The sequence below is a fragment of the Hylobates moloch genome, unplaced genomic scaffold (genome assembly GCF_009828535.3).
Source record: "Hylobates moloch isolate HMO894 unplaced genomic scaffold, HMol_V3 SCAFFOLD_1, whole genome shotgun sequence".
Taxonomy (NCBI): domain Eukaryota; kingdom Metazoa; phylum Chordata; class Mammalia; order Primates; family Hylobatidae; genus Hylobates; species Hylobates moloch.
In genome coordinates, this window is record NW_026652276.1 from 202877548 (window position 1) to 202901251 (window position 23704).

Here is a 23704-nt window from a genome sequence, read left to right on the forward strand (position 1 = left end):
TAGTCTACTGGCAATGAAAGATTTTTACGTACCGATAAAGCAGTAGATGTAATCATTTTGTACAGTTATGAGCAAAATCAGTGATGAATATAGCTAGGTGCTCATTAACAGTTAATAGCCTACTAATTAGAGATGTCATCAAAGTGTTTAATTTTTTTAAATTGCTAGTGGAGAAAGTGGTTCTAAAATGAAGAACTCTTCAAAATGTAAACAATATAAGCTTTCAAATAAATAGTGATCTTAAGCTGCCTTAAGTCTTTTCTGAAACAAGGAAAGTATTCTGAAAAATTTTGCTTTAAAAAATGTATTCAATTTACAATACAGGCCGGGTGCAGTGGATGACTCCTGTAATCCAAGCACTTTGGGAAACTGGGGTGGGTGGATCACTTGAAGTCGCTTGAGGTCAGCCTGGCCAACATGGTGAAACCCCATCTCTACTAAAAATACAAAATTTAGACAGGCTTGGTGGTGGGTGCCTGTAATCCCAGGTACTTGGGAGGCTGAGGCAGGATAATTGCTTGAACCAGGATGGTAGAGGTTGCAGTGAGCGAAGATGGATCACGCCACTGCATTCCAGCCTAGGCGACAGAGTGAGACTGCCTCTGTACAATACAAAGACATAATTAGATTACATAAGGGTAGTTCCTCAAGTTTGATTTAAATTAAATATTTTGTTTTTCAGTGTTCACATTGTTCTCTAGGGAAACAGTTCACCCTCGAATATCAGGATTTGTATTTTCAATGTGCAGTGAGTGTCCATACTTACCCTTAAAACTAAAGAGCACTTCAGACTAAGAATCAGAGAGCATCAGAAAACAAGTGAATAATTTATGATAACAAAAACATGCTATGCACATTAGATAAATGTCACATTGCTGTTGCATTTAAAACAAAATTGCTTCACTATTGAAAGAAAAAACCCAAATGCCTGAAAAATAAAATTCAGGAAATGATAAGTGTCGTTATAAGCACATTTTTTACAAAGAGTTCAAAATGGTTTTACACATGCCCTATCTCTTGTTACAGTATCATTGTAAGTAAACAGGAGATATATACCCCTATTTTTAAGTTGTGGAAATATAAGCAAAGAGATGTGACTTGACCAAGGTCATCACTTAAAGAGATATATACCCCTATTTTTAAAATGTGGAAATACAAGCAAAGAGATATGACTTGTCCAAGGTCATCACTCAAAGGCAGAATGTAAGATTCCGATCTTAAGAATGAAGTGAAAAGAGGCATAAAAAATATATGTGTTTATAGTTAAAATTAGACAGATCTCCCTTGCTCATCCTGATTTCTTTTGCAATATTACCCAAGCTTAAGTAGTTTTAATGAGCAATAGCAAGTGGCTTATAAAAGATACCGGCAAATTGAAAATGTCTTAAATCATTAAAGATCCATTGAAAAATTATCAATTTATTATAGCAAATATGCTCTTGGGAATAAAGGTTTTTTATTTCTAGACCAGTTAAAAAAAAAAAAAAAGGAATTCATGCCAAAAATGAATTTTCAGTCAATACAGTGGGAAAGGAGTCAAGAAACTCTGCCTTGTCCAGACATAACCACACAGTGAATCAGTCAGCATCCTGGCAGCAACTTAACATGACCCACACCTCTTTCAGAACAGGTTGTTAACACATAAAGCTGCCAGATTGTCCTGCTTAATGGATAGACAGTGACATTTGGGTTTAATTTTATCTAAGCAAAATGTGCTGTTTTAGAAATAAGATAAAAATTAAAATAAGACTATTTCAGGGTTTACCCACAAAATGCAGACCGAGTACATCTGATCATCATGGCCAATAAGATGACCTGTGAGTTTGTTGCATTTCCTGTTTTGCTATGGTTCTTGTTTTTCATTATCTTCGTAGCTGAAGTACTTAACTTGCCTACTATGTGTCAACTTGGCTATTATTTCATAAGCTTAACTTTAAAATGCTGTTAATGCTGCGTCTATCATGCAGTCTCTTGGAAGAAGATTTTTAAATGGATTTCAAATTTTTCTTTACAGTCTTAAAACATATTTACATATTTATCTTTAACTTATCTAGTTGTAGAATCAGAGACGTTCTTTCAGACATTCTTTACAGTGCATAGACACTTTAAATTTTTTAAATATTTAACAAAAACTCATCAAATATTTGGAAAACGTAAGAACATATGAAAAAATAAAAATCACTCCCAATGGCACCACATAAAGAAATTTATATTTTTATTTATAAAATTGTATCATAACTGTTGATGTTTTATATCATGTATATTTTTAAAAAATCAATAAATATGTTTGAAAATATACTTATAATGGCTTCACATCATTTCATATTAGGAACATTACATAATTTATTTAAACTTCCCCCACTTTTTGTATATTAACATGTTTTATAGTTATTCACCATTATTTTCAATGTTGTAAACATCTTGGTACATCATGTTAATCTCTGTTAATCATTTAAAATATGTTCTTTGGAATAGAATTATTGTGTCCAAGACTATGAAGAGTTTTAAGGATCTTGATGACCCTTGTCAACTCACTTTCCAGAAAGTTTATAGTAGTTCATTCTTCTACCTGTATATAAAGAAACATCTCAAGATTTCTGGATCATCATTGAATATTTAAAAAGTAGTAATAAACCTTTGACAACTGGTTAGCTGGAAAACTGCTATCTTCATGTTATTTTAGTTTCTGTTTCTTTGATACCAGTAAAATCTCACAGTTCTTTATAAATTTATTAATTTATTTGCATTCTTAAAACTTCTGTGCTCATATTTTGCCCTTATTTATTTGTAATAATTTTGTATGTGTGGAATATATTGTAATATTTGTTTAATGTATTTTAACATTTATCAATAGCTTAATTTTACAATTTCTATTTCATTAAACATTTCTCTATACAAGTTTTAAATGCTATATAATTAAAACTATAAATGTTTCTTCATAATATCCTTTTCTTCATACGTAGAAATGCATCCCCCATCTTATGATTAATTTAATGTTCACTTTGTAAATAGTTTTTATACATCCTTTTAAAAACATTCTTTATTCCACTTGTAATTTATTTTTATGTATGTGTCAAATACAATTTAATTTTTTTCACAAATCGTGTTCCCAACCTTTGAACTTTCATACTTTTCCTTATCTAATTGTGACGTTTCCTTTATCATATATTAAATTTGCATCTATAGTAGGTTCTATGTTAGTGCTGTTTGCTTTTTTCTATTGATCTGCCTGTCAATTCATTTTTTTTAGTAATTGATTAACCAAGCCTTTATTAATTCACACTTTTTCTAAATGTTCTAGTCAATTATTACTCTCCATTTATTATTCTATATAAATTTTCAAAAAATTTCTCCATTTAGAAACATCCTAGTGAGATTTGACCTATTCATTAATATGGAAAAAAAAATCACAACTTCCCCAAATTCACTGTTTCCATTGAAGAATGTAGTAGATCTCTTCATTTATTCACATTTTCTTTTATATTAAAAATAGTTCATATCTTTGTTCCTTTATGAACTCGCTTGGTGTTTTGTGCTTTTCATGGTAAATGTGACTGGAATCCCATTGTATCCTCTAATTGGTTATTTGAGTGTGCCAGTTGTCCAGAACTTCCTGAGCAACCCCAATCGGAAAGGGGCACAGCAGATGTTCTTGCTCTGCGTCAGACTTCAGTGAAAGTACGTGGGCATAAGATTTCAAAACAGCAATCTTACCATTGCTAAATAATACTATTATGGTAAGATAAGTTAATAGCATATAATAACATAATAAATAAATATAATAACACATTATTTTTGTCATTTGATACTCCCTTTTACATACTTTTTCTTACACAGATTGGGTTCTCTTCTCACTTTTAATGTTATTTTTAGCTCGTTCCTTTAATTGTTATTTGTACATAGGTTGATATTTCTGTCTCTGTTCCCATTATCACTGAGCAGTCCACATTGGGTTTTTCTCTTATGGTGGAACAAATTCACTGTTAGTTATAGACATAAAACTAGGTAACTATAATGATTATAGTACAATAACAATGAGTTTGTGCTTAGTGTTTTGTTGATATTATAGAAGGTTGACAGGAAAAAAAATATGGTACTTCATCCACAGATTTTATTTTATACCTGAAGCTCAAGCAAAGCTAGTTTAATAGACGCTATCCTCATGCATATCATTTAAGCTCAAGAAATAAATCTTCTGACATTGTCAACTTTTAATTTTAGTATCCAAAAAGTAGAGAATGCTTTAAGTGAACTGTTATGATGCTGTAAAATAATATTTATTAAATTGAGAATATGTCAGTGATTCATTATCATGTAAAGAAATAGGTTACCAAATAGTGTCATTGAATTTAAGTAAAGTCCAAATTTATTATATATAAATATATAACATCTAGAGAAACATACGTGCATGTGCAAAACTGTTAATAGCAGTTATTTATAGGACATAGGATTACAAGTGATTTTTAAAGTATTTTTGCCTACCTGTATTTTTTGTAATTTATTTGAAATAGGCATGCATTATTATGTCATAAAGATCAAAATTATTAATATGTTTTAGCAAAAAATAACTCAACTTTAGAAATATAGATAAATTACATTAGCTTAAATGCATCTAAGAATAGGAAAGTATACTAACTACTTACCAAGATTAGCTTGTGAATATTTTGAGCTTTCACTGAAAAGTTTGAATAGTCAACAAATTACCAACATAGAAATTATCTCTCTGAAAGCATGTCCAATAAAATCTAATTGCTCACCTTTGAGCCTCTCCTTGGTCCTGTGAGACATATGCATTTAATTGGATGTCTCACTACCAAAATAAGCATATGTAAGATATGACTCCCTTTGTTCTTTTCCATTATCCTTACGTTCGAACTTTCCATCTCCTTTAATGATTTTACCATTTTGATTATATAGTGCCTCAGGCATCTACTTTTATCTCTTTAAACTTATTCTTAAATAAAGTGGTTACCTGGACTCTTATAACTCATATTTTTCCAGAATTACCTCTTTTTAATGATATAAATTAAAATATCCTCTTATTTTGCATAAAGTTGCTATTTAAGTTTTGAGACATTCAAAAGTACTTTTATTTTGAAGCCTTTGAAGAGAGGAGGAAACCAAAACTCTGCTTCCTAACACTGGAAGGTAGCTGAAATTGGAAAACAAATGACTTGATATATATACTCTAAAAAGTGGTATTTTTTAGGTCTTTTGGTTACACCTGAAGTGGTTAACAGTAAGTGCAATGTTTGAACTAGTACTATAGCCTAAACAAACCATACTATCTGAATTACCGTAATTAGCTCAATTAAGTTTCATAAATGTCGTTGCACGTATACTGAATAAAAGTTTACATTCCAGATGGGTAAAGATAGGCTATATGATAATTTAACTTGACAGCAAGCCAATCCTTAACATTGAATGACAGGAAGATCCACAGAGAAAATTTGCCATGTATAATATTGTAGACTCTGTACTTGTGGGCAAATTTAATTTTACTTGGAAAGTTTGTCTTAGCAAATCAAGGTTTTAGGTTAGATCATTTGGGTCATAAACTCAGCTTTCTTATCAAATGGAGAAAGACAACAATAATAGAACATCTGAAGATACAAAGTATTTAATAACCAGGTGATGTGTTCATAGGTGTTCTTTAATCAAAAGTTGATTCTGGCTGGGCACGGTGGGTGGCTCATGCCTGTAATCCCAACATTTTGGGATGCTAAGGCGAGCAGATCACTTGAGGTCAGATGTTCGAGACCAGCCTGGCCAACATGGTGAAACCCTGTCTCTAATAAAAATACAAAAATTAGCTTGGCACGGTAGTGCACGCCTGTAATCCCAGCTACCCGTGAGGCTGAGGCAGAAGAATTGCTTGAACTGAGGGCATAGGCATAGGGGGAGGTGCAGAAGTTGCAGTAAGCCAAGATCATGCCACTGCACTCCAGCCTGGGTGACAGAGCGGGACTCTGTCTCAAAAAAAAGTTGATTCTCTTCTTAAAGGAATTCCTATTTTTTATTTTATTCTCAGAGAAAAGACTTGTTTCCAGTGACAGATGATTGTGACTGCTGTCACTATCAACCATTGTTTATCAATGCCACTTCAGTCTTAATCATGTCTTGCTGTCAAATTCTTTAGTGGACGATAACCACTCTGATGACAGTATACTATCTCCAGAGGGTTCTAAGTCCTTCTTCAAACCTTCACAAACCACCTATCTTTCTTCACGAGCACACATCCAACCCTTTCATTTCAGTTAAAATATTTATTGGATTATTTCATACTCTTCTTTGAAATTTTTCCTCAAAATATATGCAACATATGAAATACATTCAATGCCATTCAGTCAACTCAGTAGACTACCTCCTCGCTTTTAAAAGAAATCTAGGTAAGAAGAGAGAGTAGGATGAAAGTTAAAAGTGTGAAGATGGATAATGATCTGTTACCAAAAATAAGTTCCTAGTGATCTATGAAGATCCTACATGAGCGCTCCCTGGCGTCTCAAATCTCGAGTTCTGTGATTTCTCACTTCTTGGTCCTCATGCCATTTCCTCTACCTGGAACATTCAGCCCCTTTCCTCAGGTCTCGTCTTTGTCAGTCTTCTTCAAGGTCTTTGACGGTTCATCTCTAATTCTATCATTTCTTTGCCACATTTCTAAACTTCTGCTACCAACTGATCTCCTTTTTATGTCCTCGGAAATTCTTTAGTAACTTCTTTAAACGATGTGAAATATGCAAGAAGTTGGACAAATTCACTTTAAGAGATATGAAATCCTAGACTTCAAACTTAGATCTGCGGTTATTTTCTATCTGAAAGTTATTTTTCTTAGGAGCACTGTATTTCTCCCTATTATAGTAATATTTTGGCCACTTATGGCAAGAACATGTGTATATGTGTTTGTGTGTGTATTTTCTCAGAGCACTGCTGCTAGAATTTTTAGTAGAATGCAGGTGACAAATTGTTAATCAACATGAAACAGAGACTTTCTTTAGGGTAAGGCCACAATCAGAAGCATTTTTGGAATTCAAAATATTTATAATGATTTTTTTTTAGTAGAAAATGAGCACCCTTATTTTAACTTGGCGGGGGGGTTTAAAAATTTTGAGAAAAAATGGTTTCCTTGATAGGAAGTTATCAAGGAAAACAAAACTTTGATTTCCTTTACATAAGTGTAAACAGAAGTGAAGAAAAATGTCTTTATAATACATATACTAAATAAATATATGTATTTTTATATATCCTTGTATATATACCTGTTTGCATATATGTGAGTGCTCAAGGTGAGTTCAAGGTGGAATGGGTTGAAAGGAGAATGTTTAGGTTATCTGAAATAATATAAACCAAATTTCTCTCAATTTTGTTAGGAGGTTAGAAAGCTGCTTCGTGAAGAATACTTTTAGGACAAATTTTAAGATAACATTAAAAAAGATTTGCTAATATGTGTTTTCTTGTTGTATGTCATGTGAACAATCACTTCCTGAAATTTCTTAGTTTTATCACTACAAAACAGTCACACCATAACAGCCTTGTCAAAGATTTCAAATAGAAAGAAACAAAATATAAAAACTAAAAAGAAACTGAAATCCACAGAAACAGAAAAAAAATTCTATATTTCATTATTTTAATGGATCTTAAAATGCGTAAGCACTTTGATAGATTCTTTTTTATATAGGATTTCCTGGTATTCAAAGTATATAATGCAACAAAAAAGTGAACCCAGCTTCTTTTTTTCTTGTTCATTGGAGCTATCACATCTCATCTATCAGACCTCTAAGTAGAATTTTTAAAGTGGGGTACTCTCTCACGCCCAAGCACTATGTAATTAGCATATGAATGTGTAACGGATTGTTTGAAGTAACAATTAAGGGAACAATACATAAAGGAACTGAAGAGAGCTACCAACACCTGGGAATCTTGTATTGAAAAAGCTTTCTTAATGTAAGTAATTAAAAACCCAGGATAAATGTTCATTGTGTAGGGATAAAACTCTACAAGGAAAGCTAAAATTCTGCTGATGTTTTGCTGTTATCCTTTAGAAGGAATCATTAAAACAAGAGCTTACTGTTTTATTTATTTCAGTAAAATGCTTGTTAAATACAGGTTTTGCATGGTATCTGATCTCCTGAAGTCACCACAATGCATAACAAAAATGTCTTACATTTCTAAAATATTTATATTTAAAATATATATAAAATGTCAAGGAATCTTTTTCCTATGGCTAGTGTAAAGTTTCAGAGAAAATTTCAATTGATTGCCAGGTTAAATCACGTATACAGTCAATTCTTTATAATTTATTTGTCCAAGTAATTCCTGCTAATGAACCTGTAGCCCGCTGTATTGTTTTACACTATTTTGTGTCTCTTGAAGGCAAGCATGCTATCGAGGCTCCTGCCGAGGCAGAGCACCTTAGGAGAGTAACCAGTAGCTCAGGATTCTTAGGAATCCTTGATATTGAGGGAGGGTAAATGAAGTGGAAGGCAGGGGCCCCGCATTATGGTTTCCATTTTTTATCACTTCCTGCCTGTACAAACCACTTACGTTTTTTGGCATAAATCTTCTTATCTCTAAAATAGGAATTACTTTTTTCTAGACTGTTAAAAGTCTCAGTCAGTAACCTTTTATGGCCCTTTCTAATATCCACTTGTATATATTCATTTGTAATAAAGAAACTCTTAACCCCGGAATTTAACTTAAATCAGTTTAGTCTTAAATAACTAGCATTTTATGAAACAACCCTATTTGAAAAATAAATTGTGAGCCTAAGATTTCATTTGTAAGTAGAAAGTGAAACAAAATGATGTATGAATATTCATAACAGCATTATTCATAATAGCCAAAAATTAGAAACAACACAACTATCTATTACTTGATGAATGGATGAATAAAATGTGGTATATTCAATTGTCAAAACAAAAATTGCACCAAAGTTAAACAGGAAGGAAATACTTTATTCAAGGCTGTTGCAGTAGGGGAGAGAAGCTAGATCTGAGTCTGAACTCAACACACATGAAGCAAACTGGGTCAGGTTTTTAAGGGCTGGAGTGAGCTTGTGGAAAAGAACTGCAGGACATTCAGGGCCATAAGCTATCTGTATTTGCTGATTGGCTTTATCTGAACTACCTCTTGTCATAAAGATATGAGTTTATCTAAATACATTTAAGTTTATCTAAATAAATTCGTATCTTTATGACAAGAAGTAGTTTTTACAACTTGGAGCAAGGTGCCCTACTGAAGTTAGGCTCCTACCCTCCCACCTAAACTGGAAGATAAAGGTTCTGTCTCTCTTGTTGATTACTTTTCAAAGAGGTGGTTCCCAGGTCCTTGAGAGGTACATTTCTGGATTATAAGTTACTAAGTGTCTATTAAAAAGATTTACATCTCACAGGAGTAGAGGAAGAATTACAAGCCGGGCACAGTGGCTTACGCCTGTAATCCCAGCACTTTGGGAGGCCAAGGCAGGCGGATCACGAGGTCTGGAGTTCGAGACCAGCCTGACCAACATAGTGAAACCCCGTCTCTACTAAAAATTCAAAAAAATTAGGCAGGCGTGGTGGCGTGCACCTGTAATCCCAGTTACTCAGGAGGCTAAGGCAGAAGAATCGCTTGAACTCGAGAAGTGGAGGTTGCAGTGAGCTGAGATCACGCCATTGCACTCCAGCCTGGGCTACAGAGCAAGATTCCATCAAAAAAAAAAAAAAAAGGGTTACAATTACAATACAATTACAATATTCATAAAGTAAATTCTATAATAAAGGGAAACCAAGGGCCTATGGTCAGGAACAACCCTTTCTAAAGTTTAGTCAAACCAAGGGGAACTTTCAGGCTGTCCTGGTCACCATATGATAGAATATTCTTGGACAGTGAAGGAGGATGATGTATTGATACATGCTATGCCATGTATAAACCTCGAAAACATTATGTGGCGTGAAAGAAGGTGGTCACGAAAGGCCCCATCGTTCTGTTTATATGGAAATGTCTAGAATAGTCAAATCCATAGAGACAAAAATATTAGTGTTTTCCTAGGGCTGGGGGATGGGCGTGGGTGTGGGGTGGCAGCTAAGGGTATGGAATTTCTTTTTAGAGTGATGAAAATGTTCTAAAATTGTTTGCAGGAATGGTTACAAAACTTCGTAAATATTCTAAAAGCCATTGACTTGTACACTTTAATGGATGAATTGTGTGATACGTAGATTATATTTTAATAAAACTGTTGTAAAAAATAGATTTATGTTGAAATGTGTTATATAGCCAATAGAATATTTACTTAATATATAGATTTTTAAAAATTTAAACACAATCAAAACCTTTATTTTTCCAAAGTAGGTTTTGGCTTTGGATAACCTATGAATTTTAAGTGTGCATTTCTGATAGCTGGCCTGCCTTTTAGTTTTTATAAAATAGTAATTTATTACCATGTTGTAATAATCAGATAGTATATAACATGGAAGAAAGAAAAATAAATTCTGAAATGTCTTTGAGATATTTGCATCCAATAGAGAAAACTAATGTATAAAGAGAATAAGAAGTAATTTCATACTATATAAACAGAGTGCCAATGTATGAATGAATAATGTTCTACAAATACATTTGTAAACTAGCTATTTGTAGCTTTCTCTACAGAAACAGTTCTGCCATCAACAATCAGTTTCCAAACCTATCCTGCAAAGATTTATTTTACCCACAATGAAGCTGAAATGAAGTATTAATGTTAGTACAGTCAGGGATTAAGGGGCAATCGTACAGGAAGGAGGAGAATGAATCTGAACACTCCCATTTATTGGATGCAGGCATGGCTCCTGGCAAAATTTTGAATTATGCAGAGTGAGACTGGTTTTCATCCTCTTCTTTTGTCTATCCCTTGCCCCATGTTCTAGATCTAGAGACTGTCTCTCTGGGTCATGGGGCATTGACTATCTTTATGGCCGTAAGTTTCCCATTGCATTACCTAACTCAAGCATCTCTGTTCCTCCAAGTGACAAATTCACTCACGCTATCTGACATAACATTTCTCCCAAACAACATATGCACATTTAAATTCTACTTTCTGACAGCAGCTAATTTTGTTTTGCATTAGGAAGGAAGCAAATTTTGAAAGCATGATAAACTCTGGGTACACTAGAAGCATTTTCAGATAAAACTTGGATTGTAAATGTAAAGGTATCTTTAATCAGTAGGATTTCAGGCATTAGACTTAGGGAATGGTAACAAAAATTTGGAGGCATGACAAGCTGTCCTTTCTGACTCCAGTCCCTCTTTGGGGCTGAACCCCTCTAAGCTGCTCTTTCATTACCTAAATATGTACCTTGTTTCTGCGTGAATGTCAGCATCCTTTAAACACACCCTCTAAAATTTACACTAGCTACCAGAACAAGGGCATTGGAGTGTATAATATAATGGTGGTGGTTGAGGTTGAGAGAACATATTGAGAAGATGACATGGAAAGGAGTAATCAAGAACTATTTATGGTATGAATAATTTGGGCAGCTTTTATTTTTGGACATATATTTTTCTACATACTGATTACTTGGTTTTTCTTTTTTATAGATTGGGCTAATGGATACTACAGACAACAGAGAAAACTTGTTGAAGAGATTGGCTGGTCCTACACAGGTAAACATATTACTTATATAATGAGATTTAGCAGAAACTTTCATTGTTTTGTATCTATTTTTATACATAAAAGGAAGCTTTGTAGCACAACACATCATGTCAACTTAGCTAAATGGATAGTTAGATTAATTAATAGATATATAAAATACAAAATGATATCTTATGGGCTTTCCACAAACAAATTTGGTAGTGTAGGGCTTATTGACATCCACCCAAACTGTATTTGAAGCTCAGGCCCAAGCTGTCTATATACCTTCAAGAAATAGCATAACCTGGGGCTCTGTTTTTTTCAACGGCGAAATGGGGTGCTGTTCTGAGCATTAAATGAGATAAATAAAGTGTGAAGCACTTGTCACAGAGCCTGCTTCTAAACAGAAAGCTCTCAATAAATGTTAGCTGCTGGAGTTGTTATGATCATGCCAACGATTATTTTTGTTCATTTAACAAATAGTGATGGGATTCTTTTTCTCAGAGGGGGCATTCTTCTGAATTACTGTTGTTAATTTATTGGTGTTAGAGTATAAAATGATTTTATCACATTACTAGACTTTGCTTAGAACATTATGAACATCTGAAGTTGGCTTGAAATAGTTATAACCAAAAATCATTATCAGAAACTCTGGGAGAGAAAGTTCTAGCCCTGAGTGGAAGAATATGAGTGGAATTTGGGTGAACCATGACATGCCTAGTAACCATGTGGGATGGAGTTGAGCATTAGAGTTGGGTACTCATTAGCAATAAACTTGGGTTGATAAGATAAAATCAGATTACAAGGACTTTACCATGAGCCTGGCCAATTTACTTAATAGATGAAGTGCAGAAGCATGCTGAATTTTGTAGATAAGGATGTATTTTCTTTCTTCTTTTTAATCGCTATTTTAAAAGTAGTAAATGTTCATTGTAGAAAATTTAGAAATAGGTTGAAGTACAAAGAAGAACATAAAAATCATTATTTTATTTCCCTCAGGAATAGCCACTTAAAAAACTGCTATAGTCCTTTTAGGACAGTTTTTATTATCCAAAATTTATATATTTTATTTATAGAGTTATGCATCCAGTTTACTCTTAAAATTATATTTATTTCCTCATTTTAATATTCCTGCTGGTCATGATAATCTTCTTACTAATCCATTGAATAATTTTTTTATTATGTAACCACTTCCTATTTTTGTATATTTAAGCATCTATAAGCAATGACAGATAGATGAATTGACAGATATATATGTTTTTATTACTTCTGTGCTATAGAATTATTGATACGCAATTACTGAGTAGGAAAAAAAAAAAAAAAACTTTCAAGCCGGGTGTGGTGGCTCAAGCCTGTAATCCCAGCACTTTGGGAGGCTGAGGTGGGTGGATCACAAGGTCAGGAGTTCGAGATCAGCCTGGCCAACATGGAGAAAACCCATCTCTACTAAAAATACAAAAAAATTAGCCAGGCATGTTGGCGCACACTTGTAATCCCAGCTACTTAGGAGGCTGAGGCAGGAGAATTGCTTGAACCCCGGAGGTGGAGGTTGCAGTGAGCCGAGATCACGCCACTGCACTCCAGCCTGGGTGACAGAGCAACACTCCGTCTCAAAAAAAAAAAAAAAAAAAAAAAAAAATATATATATATATATATATAAATGAATAAATAAATAAATAACTTTGTGATGCACACTGCCTAAATGCTTCCTAGACGGGTTACACTCGTCTGTCATATAAATTTCTACCCCACTCTATACTACCCAAGATTGATGATTGTCATATTGAAAATCTTTATGAATTCAACAGATTTTTAAAAATCATGTTTTGTTACTTTAATTTGCTTTTTTTTTTTATTACCACTGAAGTCATGATTTTAATTTTTTATTAGCCATTTGCACTATACCTCTTCAGTGCAATAAGTTAAATTAGAACCTGGAAAACAATCAAGATGTCTGTCAGAGCAGGAAGAGTGAACAAATTAAGGCACATCTCGACTATGGAGTACTCTGCAGATGGGTATGAGGTAGACCTCTGTAATATTGTACAGAAAGACCTGCTATTAATTTACTCATTTATAATAAGGACCCATACATCTATAAAATACTACCTTTGATATTTTAAATCCTAAAAAATACATAAAAGCAAAAATTATTCATAATTTGACTCCATTTTGAATTATTTAAATGGAATTTTTTTTTATTTTGCTATGTAAACAAATTATACCCAATTTAATAAACATCAGCAAACTCTATTTACTTGAGGAATTTCTTTTTTCAGAAAACATGAAGTTTAATCAAAAGGGTTGTTGGACCAAAGGGCCTACCTATTTATAATATTAACAGATATGTTCAAATTAATTTCAGAAATTTGTGTTAAAATTATCTATTTCCCCACATTTTCACTAACACTAACTCTAAAAACCTAGACAATTTGATTAATCAAAAATGGAATCTAACTTTTAATTTGTATTTCCCTGATTACCTACAAATTTTTCTATTATGTTTTGTATGTATTACCAATTGGTAGTATTATGTTTATTAACTAATGTAGTATCGTCTTTTAAAAAACTTTATAATTTTATGTACTTTATAACTTTACATCTGACAATTGTAACTCATTTTGTCTTTTCCTGTGAAAGAGAAATCCTAGTATTTTATAAAAATCACGACTGTTTTTTAATGCCCCTAATAATTATGAAAAACATGTTAGGAGGGACTAAGAATGCTTAGAGTGCATCCCTAACCATGGAAGATGACATTACAAGGGGAAATCCTTAGTTTTCCTGGAAAATATCTGCCAGTGTCACCATCTGGGCAATATTTAATGCAGGACATCTTTTTAAATGATTCATTTAAATATTGCTAGTTGTGGTTTGGGAATGCTACTTCCAGGATAAGCTTTTCCCCAAGAAGTTCTTCATGAGTATTAAAGTTCTACATGTTTGGGCCTTTTATGTTTATGTTTTTATTTTTAATTCCTAAGACTATCACAAGCCATCTTTTAAAAATTCATTACTCTATTGTTTTTAAGGTAATGTTTGCTCCATTAAGAGTAATATATAACTGTTTTAAAAACATGATACATAGAGATATTATCACAGAATAAAAGTCAGCCTGGTTTAGTTTTGTTAACAGCTAACTTTCTAGTTTCAGAAGCGAAACCAGAAGGAGGTTATTTTCCTCTAACCAATCAATTTTCAAACAGAAAACTCAGATATTTGCCAAGTATGTATGAGTAAAATGAAAAACAAACTTTAATGCACACTCCACTCTCCCTAAACCCAGAGTTAGAAAACGGAGGGCCTATTGCCTAGGGAAAAAGAAAATTATAGTTCTCAGCTCCAAGCAAGGGTGGATGTATGTTGACTAATGGAGTGACGGTGGTGTGTGTTTTCAGCAGCTCAGGGGCCCTATGCATCTTGGGTGTGCCTCATCAGGTTAGGAGAAGACAACAGTTTTACCAGGGTTTCAACAGATATGATAGCAACAGCACATACCATTGTTCAATATCCTGTTATCTTAGGAGGCAACCACAGAGCTGCCCCTTTTAATGGGCTAAGTATACACACGGCACCTATAGAGTGGCTAGGCTTTGACAGATGGGTCTTTGCAGAAACAATGTGTAGTTCTTTGTTTAAAATCAAGATGAATCATCTTGCTCATAACCTAAGGCCTACTGGCTTTAGCTTCTTTCAGCAAAGTCTAGTGATCAAAGGGATGGACTCATTAAAATATGGTATTTGTTGTAGGGGGTGGGGTGGCAGATCTCAAAAAGGGATGTTCCAGAGTCAGGGTAAGGATGGAAGCTTACCAAAGTTTTTTAAAGAGTGAATTGCTTTATTTACATTAGTGCTTCCCATTGGTTTGGAAAATTATTCCTAGAATATTTGAGAATCCTAGGAAGAAACTAAAGATGAGGACATTTTACAGCTGTTTGTTTAGCTCAAAACTGGATGACATAATTATTTTGTCTAAATTACTAGACTATCAAAGAGAAAACAAATAAATGAAATTCTTTATCCAAATGAATGTATTTCACCCAAGCAAATTACATTAAAACCAAACCTTTAAAGTGGATTATTCACTATAAAGTGAATTATCACTTTTTATTTTTAATACAAGTATTTAAAGTTTGATAGTATTTTTAATTTCTATGCTATTATTCCATTTAGAAAATGAATGACTATGCTAACTGCTTAAAATAATTGTATGAAAAGAATGAAATGTTAGTCTTATCATTCTTAAATGTAACTAATTTTGTGAATGGCTTGAGGAAATTGGACTTGACCACATTCAGTTCTAGTCTCATCTTAACAGTTTATCTTATTGAGCTGTATGTTTGTGTTCCTTCCCATATTGTCTCATCATTTAAATTTATCAAATTAGTGGCAATCACGGAAGAAATGACTTGCCCTTGAGTGTGTCTGAACATATAGGATTCTATTAATAAAAATTACTAAGTACATTATAAGGCTTGTCTGTAAAAGAACTAATAAGCCATTTAGAAATACTACATTACACATCAAACATTATTTAAATGGAATCACTTGAGCTAAAGTCATTATGAAAAAAATTACACAACTATGATATATGAAGTAACAATGTAAATCCCCGCTGGCTACCAGATGGGTGGAGAAAGGGAGGAGAGGTAATACTCTTTTAGTTGTGTTTTATGCCTAGGTTAAGAACAACTTTCTATTCAGGATGTATGCTACAATTATGCTAAGAAATGACAGGGTTGGTAAATACAGTTGACAGCCTCGTTTTTAAAAGTTAGTATAAGAGGTTGAGCAAGGCTTGCTTGTCACTTTGTGATGAAAGAGTGAATTGTAAATCTGTGAATGTCAGCACTAAGAATCTAACTCTTTCTGTAACAACTTCATTTCATTTAAGGGTTTCAGAAAATAAATGTCACTCTTCCTAGTAACCTTAAATTTTCTATGACAATTCCTAAACAAAGACAGTTCAGTGAAAAAAAAAAAAAGATAAAGTGAAGTCATTTTATTTTTTTTAATCTCATGAACACATAGCCCAAGATTATCCTAGAAGATGTTAAAAATCTTCGCTTTGAGTTGTTAGATCTTTGATTGCAACCTCCAGCAATGATAAGATCATCAGAAATGGGAGTGCTTTAACTGCTTTATTCTTAGAAGTAGTACAACAGAAATATAATCTTTATTTTCTGGACTTTAAAAATATTATATTGTTTCTTTTTCACCAATCTTTAAAGCAACTTGAAATTGAAAATTTTGTATTGATATATTCTCAAGCATTCTTAAAACCTAAACATCTTTAAAATTTTAGTTAAAGAATGCGTTCGATTCACATAAGAAAGTGTGGCTGTTCTGGCCACACACAAGTCTGTTAGACCTTGCTGGATACTCTAGAATGAGGGAGTCTTTAAATACCGGATTGATTCTATTTCTGTAAATAGAATATCCTTTATTCTAAATAGTCTAAATAGTCTTTCCATTTTGATAACTGTATATAGAAAATGCTACTTATAGAAAACAAAAGGGCCATTTTAATTTAAGGTTGTGTATAGTATAGTTTGGTGTTTGGCTTTTATTTTTGGTTTAGTGTTTTATTTCTTTTGACCCAGGAGAAAGTAAGCCAAATTTAACTTAGAAAGAAAATTTGAATCCATGTAGAATAATGACAGATTTTTGGCCTTTAACTTCTATAATCTGGAATATCTTTTTAACATATTATATTTTTCTCTTTGATTCACCACTTCTTATATAAACAGACTGTTCCTTTCTAATTTCCAACTGAACAGAAGAAAAGAGAGTTCCAGAACTCTAACTATAGAATTATCTCATTTCTGTTAAAAAAAATATGTTTTTATATGGACATAGATGAAAGGCTGGAATGATATACTCTAATCTGTTGACCACGGTTACCCCTGGAGAGTGAATCTCTAGATGTGAATGAAATCATAGGAGGCAGGAGCCTCACTTCTTACTGTATACTGTTTATATTGGGGGAAAAAATAATTTTTGACAAATATGTTGACACAAAATATTTTCAACTTAACATGAATTAGTTGTAGCAAGAAGGGCAAAGGTAGTTGGACAAGAACCACAGCTTTGTGTATTCACCTGTCAAAATGTAGGGCCTCTGCTTGGCTGAATCTCAGTGAGAGGATATCACAGACCCTAATAAGAGCATGGACAGCGCTCAGTGCAGGTTTTCTGATCATCATTAACCTACAGACTGACTAGGCTGATTAAGAGCTCTGCATTTCAATTTTCCCGTTTGTAAAATACTTCTTAATAATGCCCAACTTAATTGTGTGCAGATCAAATAGATGCTTCACATTGTTGCAGGAAAGCTCTTTGAGCAAGTACATTATGAATCCAAGTAATTATTATTGAACAGTGTCTTAACTTGATCCCAAACAGATTGAGCAAGCCTGGGCCCATCTGATAATCTCACAAGAGGATTTAGAAGGGGTTGATTTGCTTGAATGGATATTATGGACAGATATTTCCTATCATCTGTAGATTTTTTTTAAAGTTTAGCTAAGGTTTATATTCTGGTCAAACTTTTTCTATGCTAGATAATGATGACTAAAGCAAGCCTCGTTGTGGAGGCTGAACAGGGTTAAGTGATCTAAAACTCAGAACCTATGTGTATTGACTCTATTCATGAAAATTGCTAAGAGCAGCTTTTAGGTGCTCTCACCACACACACACAAAACAGATAAGGATGTGAGGTAACGTATATGTGAATTAGCTCAATTTAGTCATTCCACCGTGTATCCATATTTCACAACCACATGTGTATACAATAAATATATACAATGTGTATTTGCTGATTAAAAGATAAATAAATAAATATGCTTAACAATTTTATTTGGTTGCAACTCTCATGTAGTATAGACTTAAAAAAATTAAGGTGTGGCTGCAGAAGAGCATCACAATTAGATAATCATTGTTTATTTCCTCTGCTAGTAAAACGAAATGCTAATGTGTCTCCCCTATTAAAAAAAAAAGTTAAAATTGCATAGATTCTTTACTGAGTCCAGCTTCACAAGTATCATTGCTGGTAGCATCTAGTAGAAGCTTCAATGGGATGGGCAAGTCCTAGCAGCTCAGAAGGAGGAAACTTGGCCCCTTCTTCTTCTGTCTGAGCTGGAACTGCGTGGGCTTTGTGTAGGACGCATTGTGCTTCTTCCCCTTGCTGGGCCTCCTTTACTTCAATCTCTGTGTTTTTTGTTTTTTTTTTTTTTGAGAAGGAGTCTCACTCAGTCGCCCAGGCTGGAGTGCAGTGGCGCAATCTCAGCTTGCTGCTGCAATTTCCGCTTCCCAGGTTCAAGCGATTCTCCTGCCTCAGCCTCCTGAGTAGCTGGGATTACAGGCGCCCACCACCACACCCCGGCCAATTTTTTGTATTTTTAGTAGAGATGGGGTTTCACCGTGTTAGCCAGGATGGTCTCAATCTCCTGACCTCGTGATCCGCCCACCTCAGCCTCCCAAAGTGCTGGGATTACAGGCATGAGCCACCTCGCAGAGCCCATTCTCTGTGTTCTTTACTCAGGAGGGCTCTAGTTCGTGAAGTAGATACATTTCATAAAAGAAAAAGGGAAGAGAAAATTACATGGCTAATTAAAAGAAATCTAAGTCTAGGCTGCAGTTTGTAATGTCACACAAAATTCACTTAAATGTGTTACACTTTTAGGCAAAAAAAATGCCATTATAATAATTTTATGTTGACCTGTGTTGCCCTCCAATTTTATGCATCAGTAAGGGCCTAGTGGAAGGCTTATTTAGTTTCAATTTCCTTTGTTTTCTGTATGGTAATTCTGACTCTTTAAACCAAGAATTTTCAAGGAGCAAAAAGATAAAAAAATCATTATCAAGGAGCAAAAAGATAGAAAAATCATTTCTATTATTCAGAAAAAATTTTATTAAGTGAAGCATATTTTAATGACTGAAGCACAGAATTACAAAAATTATTTTGAAATATAGTCAGACACATTTTGGACTTAGGGATTTTATTTCCTTTATCCCTTAGGAGGAATGTGTATATGGCTGTTTATCCTCTTATCTATGAATACCATGTGACAACTAAAGAATAAAAATATCAAACTTTTAAAGAATTAAAGTTAGTTTTATTCCGAAGCCTGACTGAGGACTATAGACTGAGGCCTATAGTTGGGAGCACTGCTGCTGCACACTGTTGCAGCCATGGCTTTTACACAGGCTGTGGAGGTTCAGTATGTGCAAAATCACATCAGATTCACTCAAAAGTTGCGTTAAAGTAGAAACACATCGAGGTTTGGGTGTGAGAGTCCATCTAACTACAAATTACTAAAGTACACTGGTTATAGATTATAGAAGCATAACCACTAACTCCATCAGATGTTATCTTATGTGTAAGAAAAGGCAAAGATTGGGGTCATTTGTCTTCTAGGGAATACAGTGACTTAGGCAAGAGACGTGAGGGCTTTGTGCTGTATCTGTTGTCTTCAAAGCATCCCTCCAGAGAGCTGCACATTGTCACAGAGTCAGGAGCTTGTGAAATTATAGTGGCAAACAGAAATGAGCAAACATGCCTTCCTACATTTACCACTTTGTCTCATACCTTTTTCTGCTTAAGCCACGCAGTGTTTCGTTCAGATGAGATAACCCCTTGACTGGACCAGAGCTGGTCCTTCTCTTGGCTGGATGCAGAGGATCTTAGAGATCCTCTGTGGCCCTTAACACACCAGCATCCAAACTGTTGTAGACTTTTATAGAGCTTCTAATATCACAGAATATTCTGGTACTCTTACAACAGCTGCACATATTCATTCTTCAATTGCACAAGCCTAAAGTTTCTTTGGAAGAGAGGGAAACTTGAACCCTATTGGGAGGTAGGGTCCAGACCAGTAGAGCCGTGTTTGATAACCTCAGGACAGTGGGCCTGATGGAAGCCAGAATCAAGGGAGAGGCAAGGAGGAGCCCCTGAGAGACAAGAGATAGTTGGGGGACTGAGGGAGAAACATGGCAGCAGAGACTGAGTGCAGAGTGGAGCCTGGCACCAGGAGGAGCAGGTACCCAGTTCATTGTGATGCACCTGGCGGCTCCCCTGGGGCCTTCCCCACCCAGTGTTCCTCTTTCTCAAATGCCTACACGCTTTGTCCTGGAAACAATAGAGCCCCAGCAACTCCATAGTGGGGCTGCTTCTGAAAGAGGCAGAAATGAGAAGAGGAAGATGCTGGGGGTTCAGCAGCCGAGGTGCATGTGGTGCAGGCATCCAGTCCAATTAAACAGGCACCCAGAGCCAGGGTGGAGACTGATGGTCTGGAGGAAGGGGCAGCAACCTACAACAAAATCAGATTCTGGTCCATGCAAGCTAAACTTCATTCCCTTAGGGGATGCTATTCAGCTCCCTAATTTAGTAGAATAACTTCTTATGACCAATAAAAAGGAGCCTATATACACACAGGCTGAGGAGACTTAGTGTGGTAAGATGGTAGATGCCTTCTGATCGGATTCCATTAATGCCGAGATCTGTAAAGTGTAGAGATCTGAACCATTATCTTCACAAGTATTGTAAGTGCCAATCTGATATTTTTTTCCCCACAAGGAAAACACTTTTTTATTTCTCATTATAAAAGCGTGTTCATTTAAGAAAATCATGTATCATATATTTCATATTTAATATGTTTATATATATTTATCTACCTATGTATTTATATCTATCTATTTATCTATGTAATTTCTCCTTCCAGAGATAACTACTCTTAATGTCTTCTGTTGGGGAAATTTAATTAAAAACAAAATCTTCTCCCACCTCAGAAATCCTCTCATAAATGTAATAACAACAACAAAAAAAGCAGTTTTATTATCAAACAAGCATTAAACCAGAATGTAATACACATCACAGGCAATCACTGAAAGATTGCCAAGATAGAAATAAATCTCACCCCTTCATATAGCCAAACAGATACAACCCATTACATGTTTTCAAGATAAACAATAACTCGTCTTTAAGTAGAAGGACTTGGCAGCAACTTTGTCACACATGGTTCAGCTAAACTTTAACTGATAATTGGAGTGACTATTTGCGTTACCCTATTGGCTTCATCCAGAGGGAAAATAAACCTCACATTTTTGAGACAAGAGGTAGCTTTACAAATTGGAGCCACAGGCTCATGGAAGTTAAGCTCCTGCCTTCCCACAGAAATTGGGAGAGTGGGCACTATCTTCCTTGATGTTTGCATTTCACAAGGATGGCCCCCGGGTCCTTGAGAAAAACATCCTGGATCATGAAGCTGACAAAGGGCCTATCTAGCTTTCAAAAGGATTGATATACATTGCAAAACAAGGAGAAAGTACTTACAATGATCTCTTTTCTAAAGTAAATGCTCTTTAAAAAAGGATGGGGTGGGGATGGAGAGAAAAGTGTCTTCCTGGTTTTCAATGGGGAGAATTAAGCCTCTTACTTTTAATTTTTATTTGTCCTTACACTTCCTAATTATGCATCCTGAATTCTGATGGCCTCTTACTAGATGTACTGCTTTGTAACCTGCTTTTATCTCAAAAGTAGTTTGTGAATATCTTTCTAAGTAAATGTATTGTAACTAAATCAGTGTGAGGGCAACAGAAAAAATAAGCTTCTACCGGGGCAAAACTTTGACTATCCCTGTGCCTGAAGCAGAGACTCACACATAGTAGGAGCCCAATATATATTTGGTAGCCCAATATATATTTGATATATTTGATAGGGAACAGAAATAATTTTGCCTGAGAGGAATTATGACCAGTAATAACATAATTTCAGGGGATCATCCCAAATCCTTCTTGCAACAAATAGATTATACAAAAAATAAATACTGTGGAGTGAGTTCAGAGCAAGGCTTAGCATATAAGAAGTAGCTAAAAATCTTAATGAATTGGAAAACAGGGAAGGCTGCATTTTATAGCGCTTTGCCACCTGGAAATTGAAACAAAGGCAGAGCCACCTAGAACCAGTGCCAAAGCAAATCCAAAACTTGGCATATGCCAAAATATATTACCTCTAAACTCTGTAGTTTCCATTCTTTCATACTTCATGAGCATATCTAGGAAGTAAGATCTACTTGCAGCACTTTAAAAAAAAAAAAAATGACATATAGTTTTTCTTTTCCAAGACCCTAAAAGTTTGTTCTTGAAGATCAGTTGTATTTATGCATATAACGTACTCATATATCAATCAGATTTTTATGTTCAGTCAACTTGTGTTAGAATATGAAGGAGTAAACTTCTCATCACCTCCCTGGCTTGCTTTCTACCTTAATGATATTATAAACTTACTGACAAAGGAAAATTTAAAGTGTGGATATTATTAGTTTAATCAATAGTCATTGGATTGTATAGCATAAGCCAGATACTGTACTAGGCATCAGAGATGCAGTGATGAGTGTAAGTAATCACAAGTATGCAAACAATAGTGATCAAGCGTGATTTTTTTTTTTTTTTTTAAGCATGGTAAATACCTCATGGAGATTGTGTTAATGTAAGGTACGGAATCCTAATTGGCCTAAGAGGTTCAGGGAAGTCTTACCAGAGACAGTGACTTTAGATTCAGATAAAGCATAAACAGGAGTTAAGTCAACATGGGTGAAAAATTGTGCTAGGCAAAGGGAGCAGCTTTCCTAAGATCTGTAGGTGAAGGTGAAATCACTGTGCTCCAGCCTCTACCGCGTTCTTCCTGCTTTTGGACAGAAAATTAGGAATGTGATGAGACAAGCTTCTTGGGGCCCACTGAATTAATTCTGGTACCCTTACCCTATTGAAAATTCTGGATGACAAGATTTATGCCATAGTTTGATTGGCAATGGCTTACATCTTAACTGTTGACTTCTTTGCATTTAAGAGATGTTAGGCATGATTTTACATCAGCACACTAGTTAGGAAACGAAAGGAAAAGGGGCTAGTGAAAGAGTCCAAAAGAGACGGGTATGAGAAAAGGAGCTTTACATACTCCAAGAGGGGTACAGCTTCAAGTAGATAGCATTAATCAACATTGTCACACAGTTCTGGGGAGTTCGTAGTGAGATAAAAACTATGGACTTGGACGTATTTTAATGAAGCAGGTTGTAGTGGGGATTCTTTTGTTAGTTTGTCTGATGGGAATACAAGCTCCAGAGA

The 23704-nt window shown here is 34.5% G+C and overlaps 1 protein-coding gene across 4 annotated transcripts in view; it reads left to right on the plus strand.

The window, feature by feature from the left end:
- PTPRZ1 (protein tyrosine phosphatase receptor type Z1) overlaps positions 1-23704 on the plus strand; it is a 189078-nt gene that overhangs the window by 42453 nt on the left and 122921 nt on the right. For all 4 annotated transcript variants that reach the window (XM_032761580.2, XM_032761581.2, XM_032761582.2 and 1 more), the window contains exon 2: positions 11548-11613. In XM_032761580.2, coding sequence (XP_032617471.1) covers positions 11548-11613 — 66 coding nt within the window. The remainder of the gene's footprint in view (positions 1-11547; positions 11614-23704) is intronic.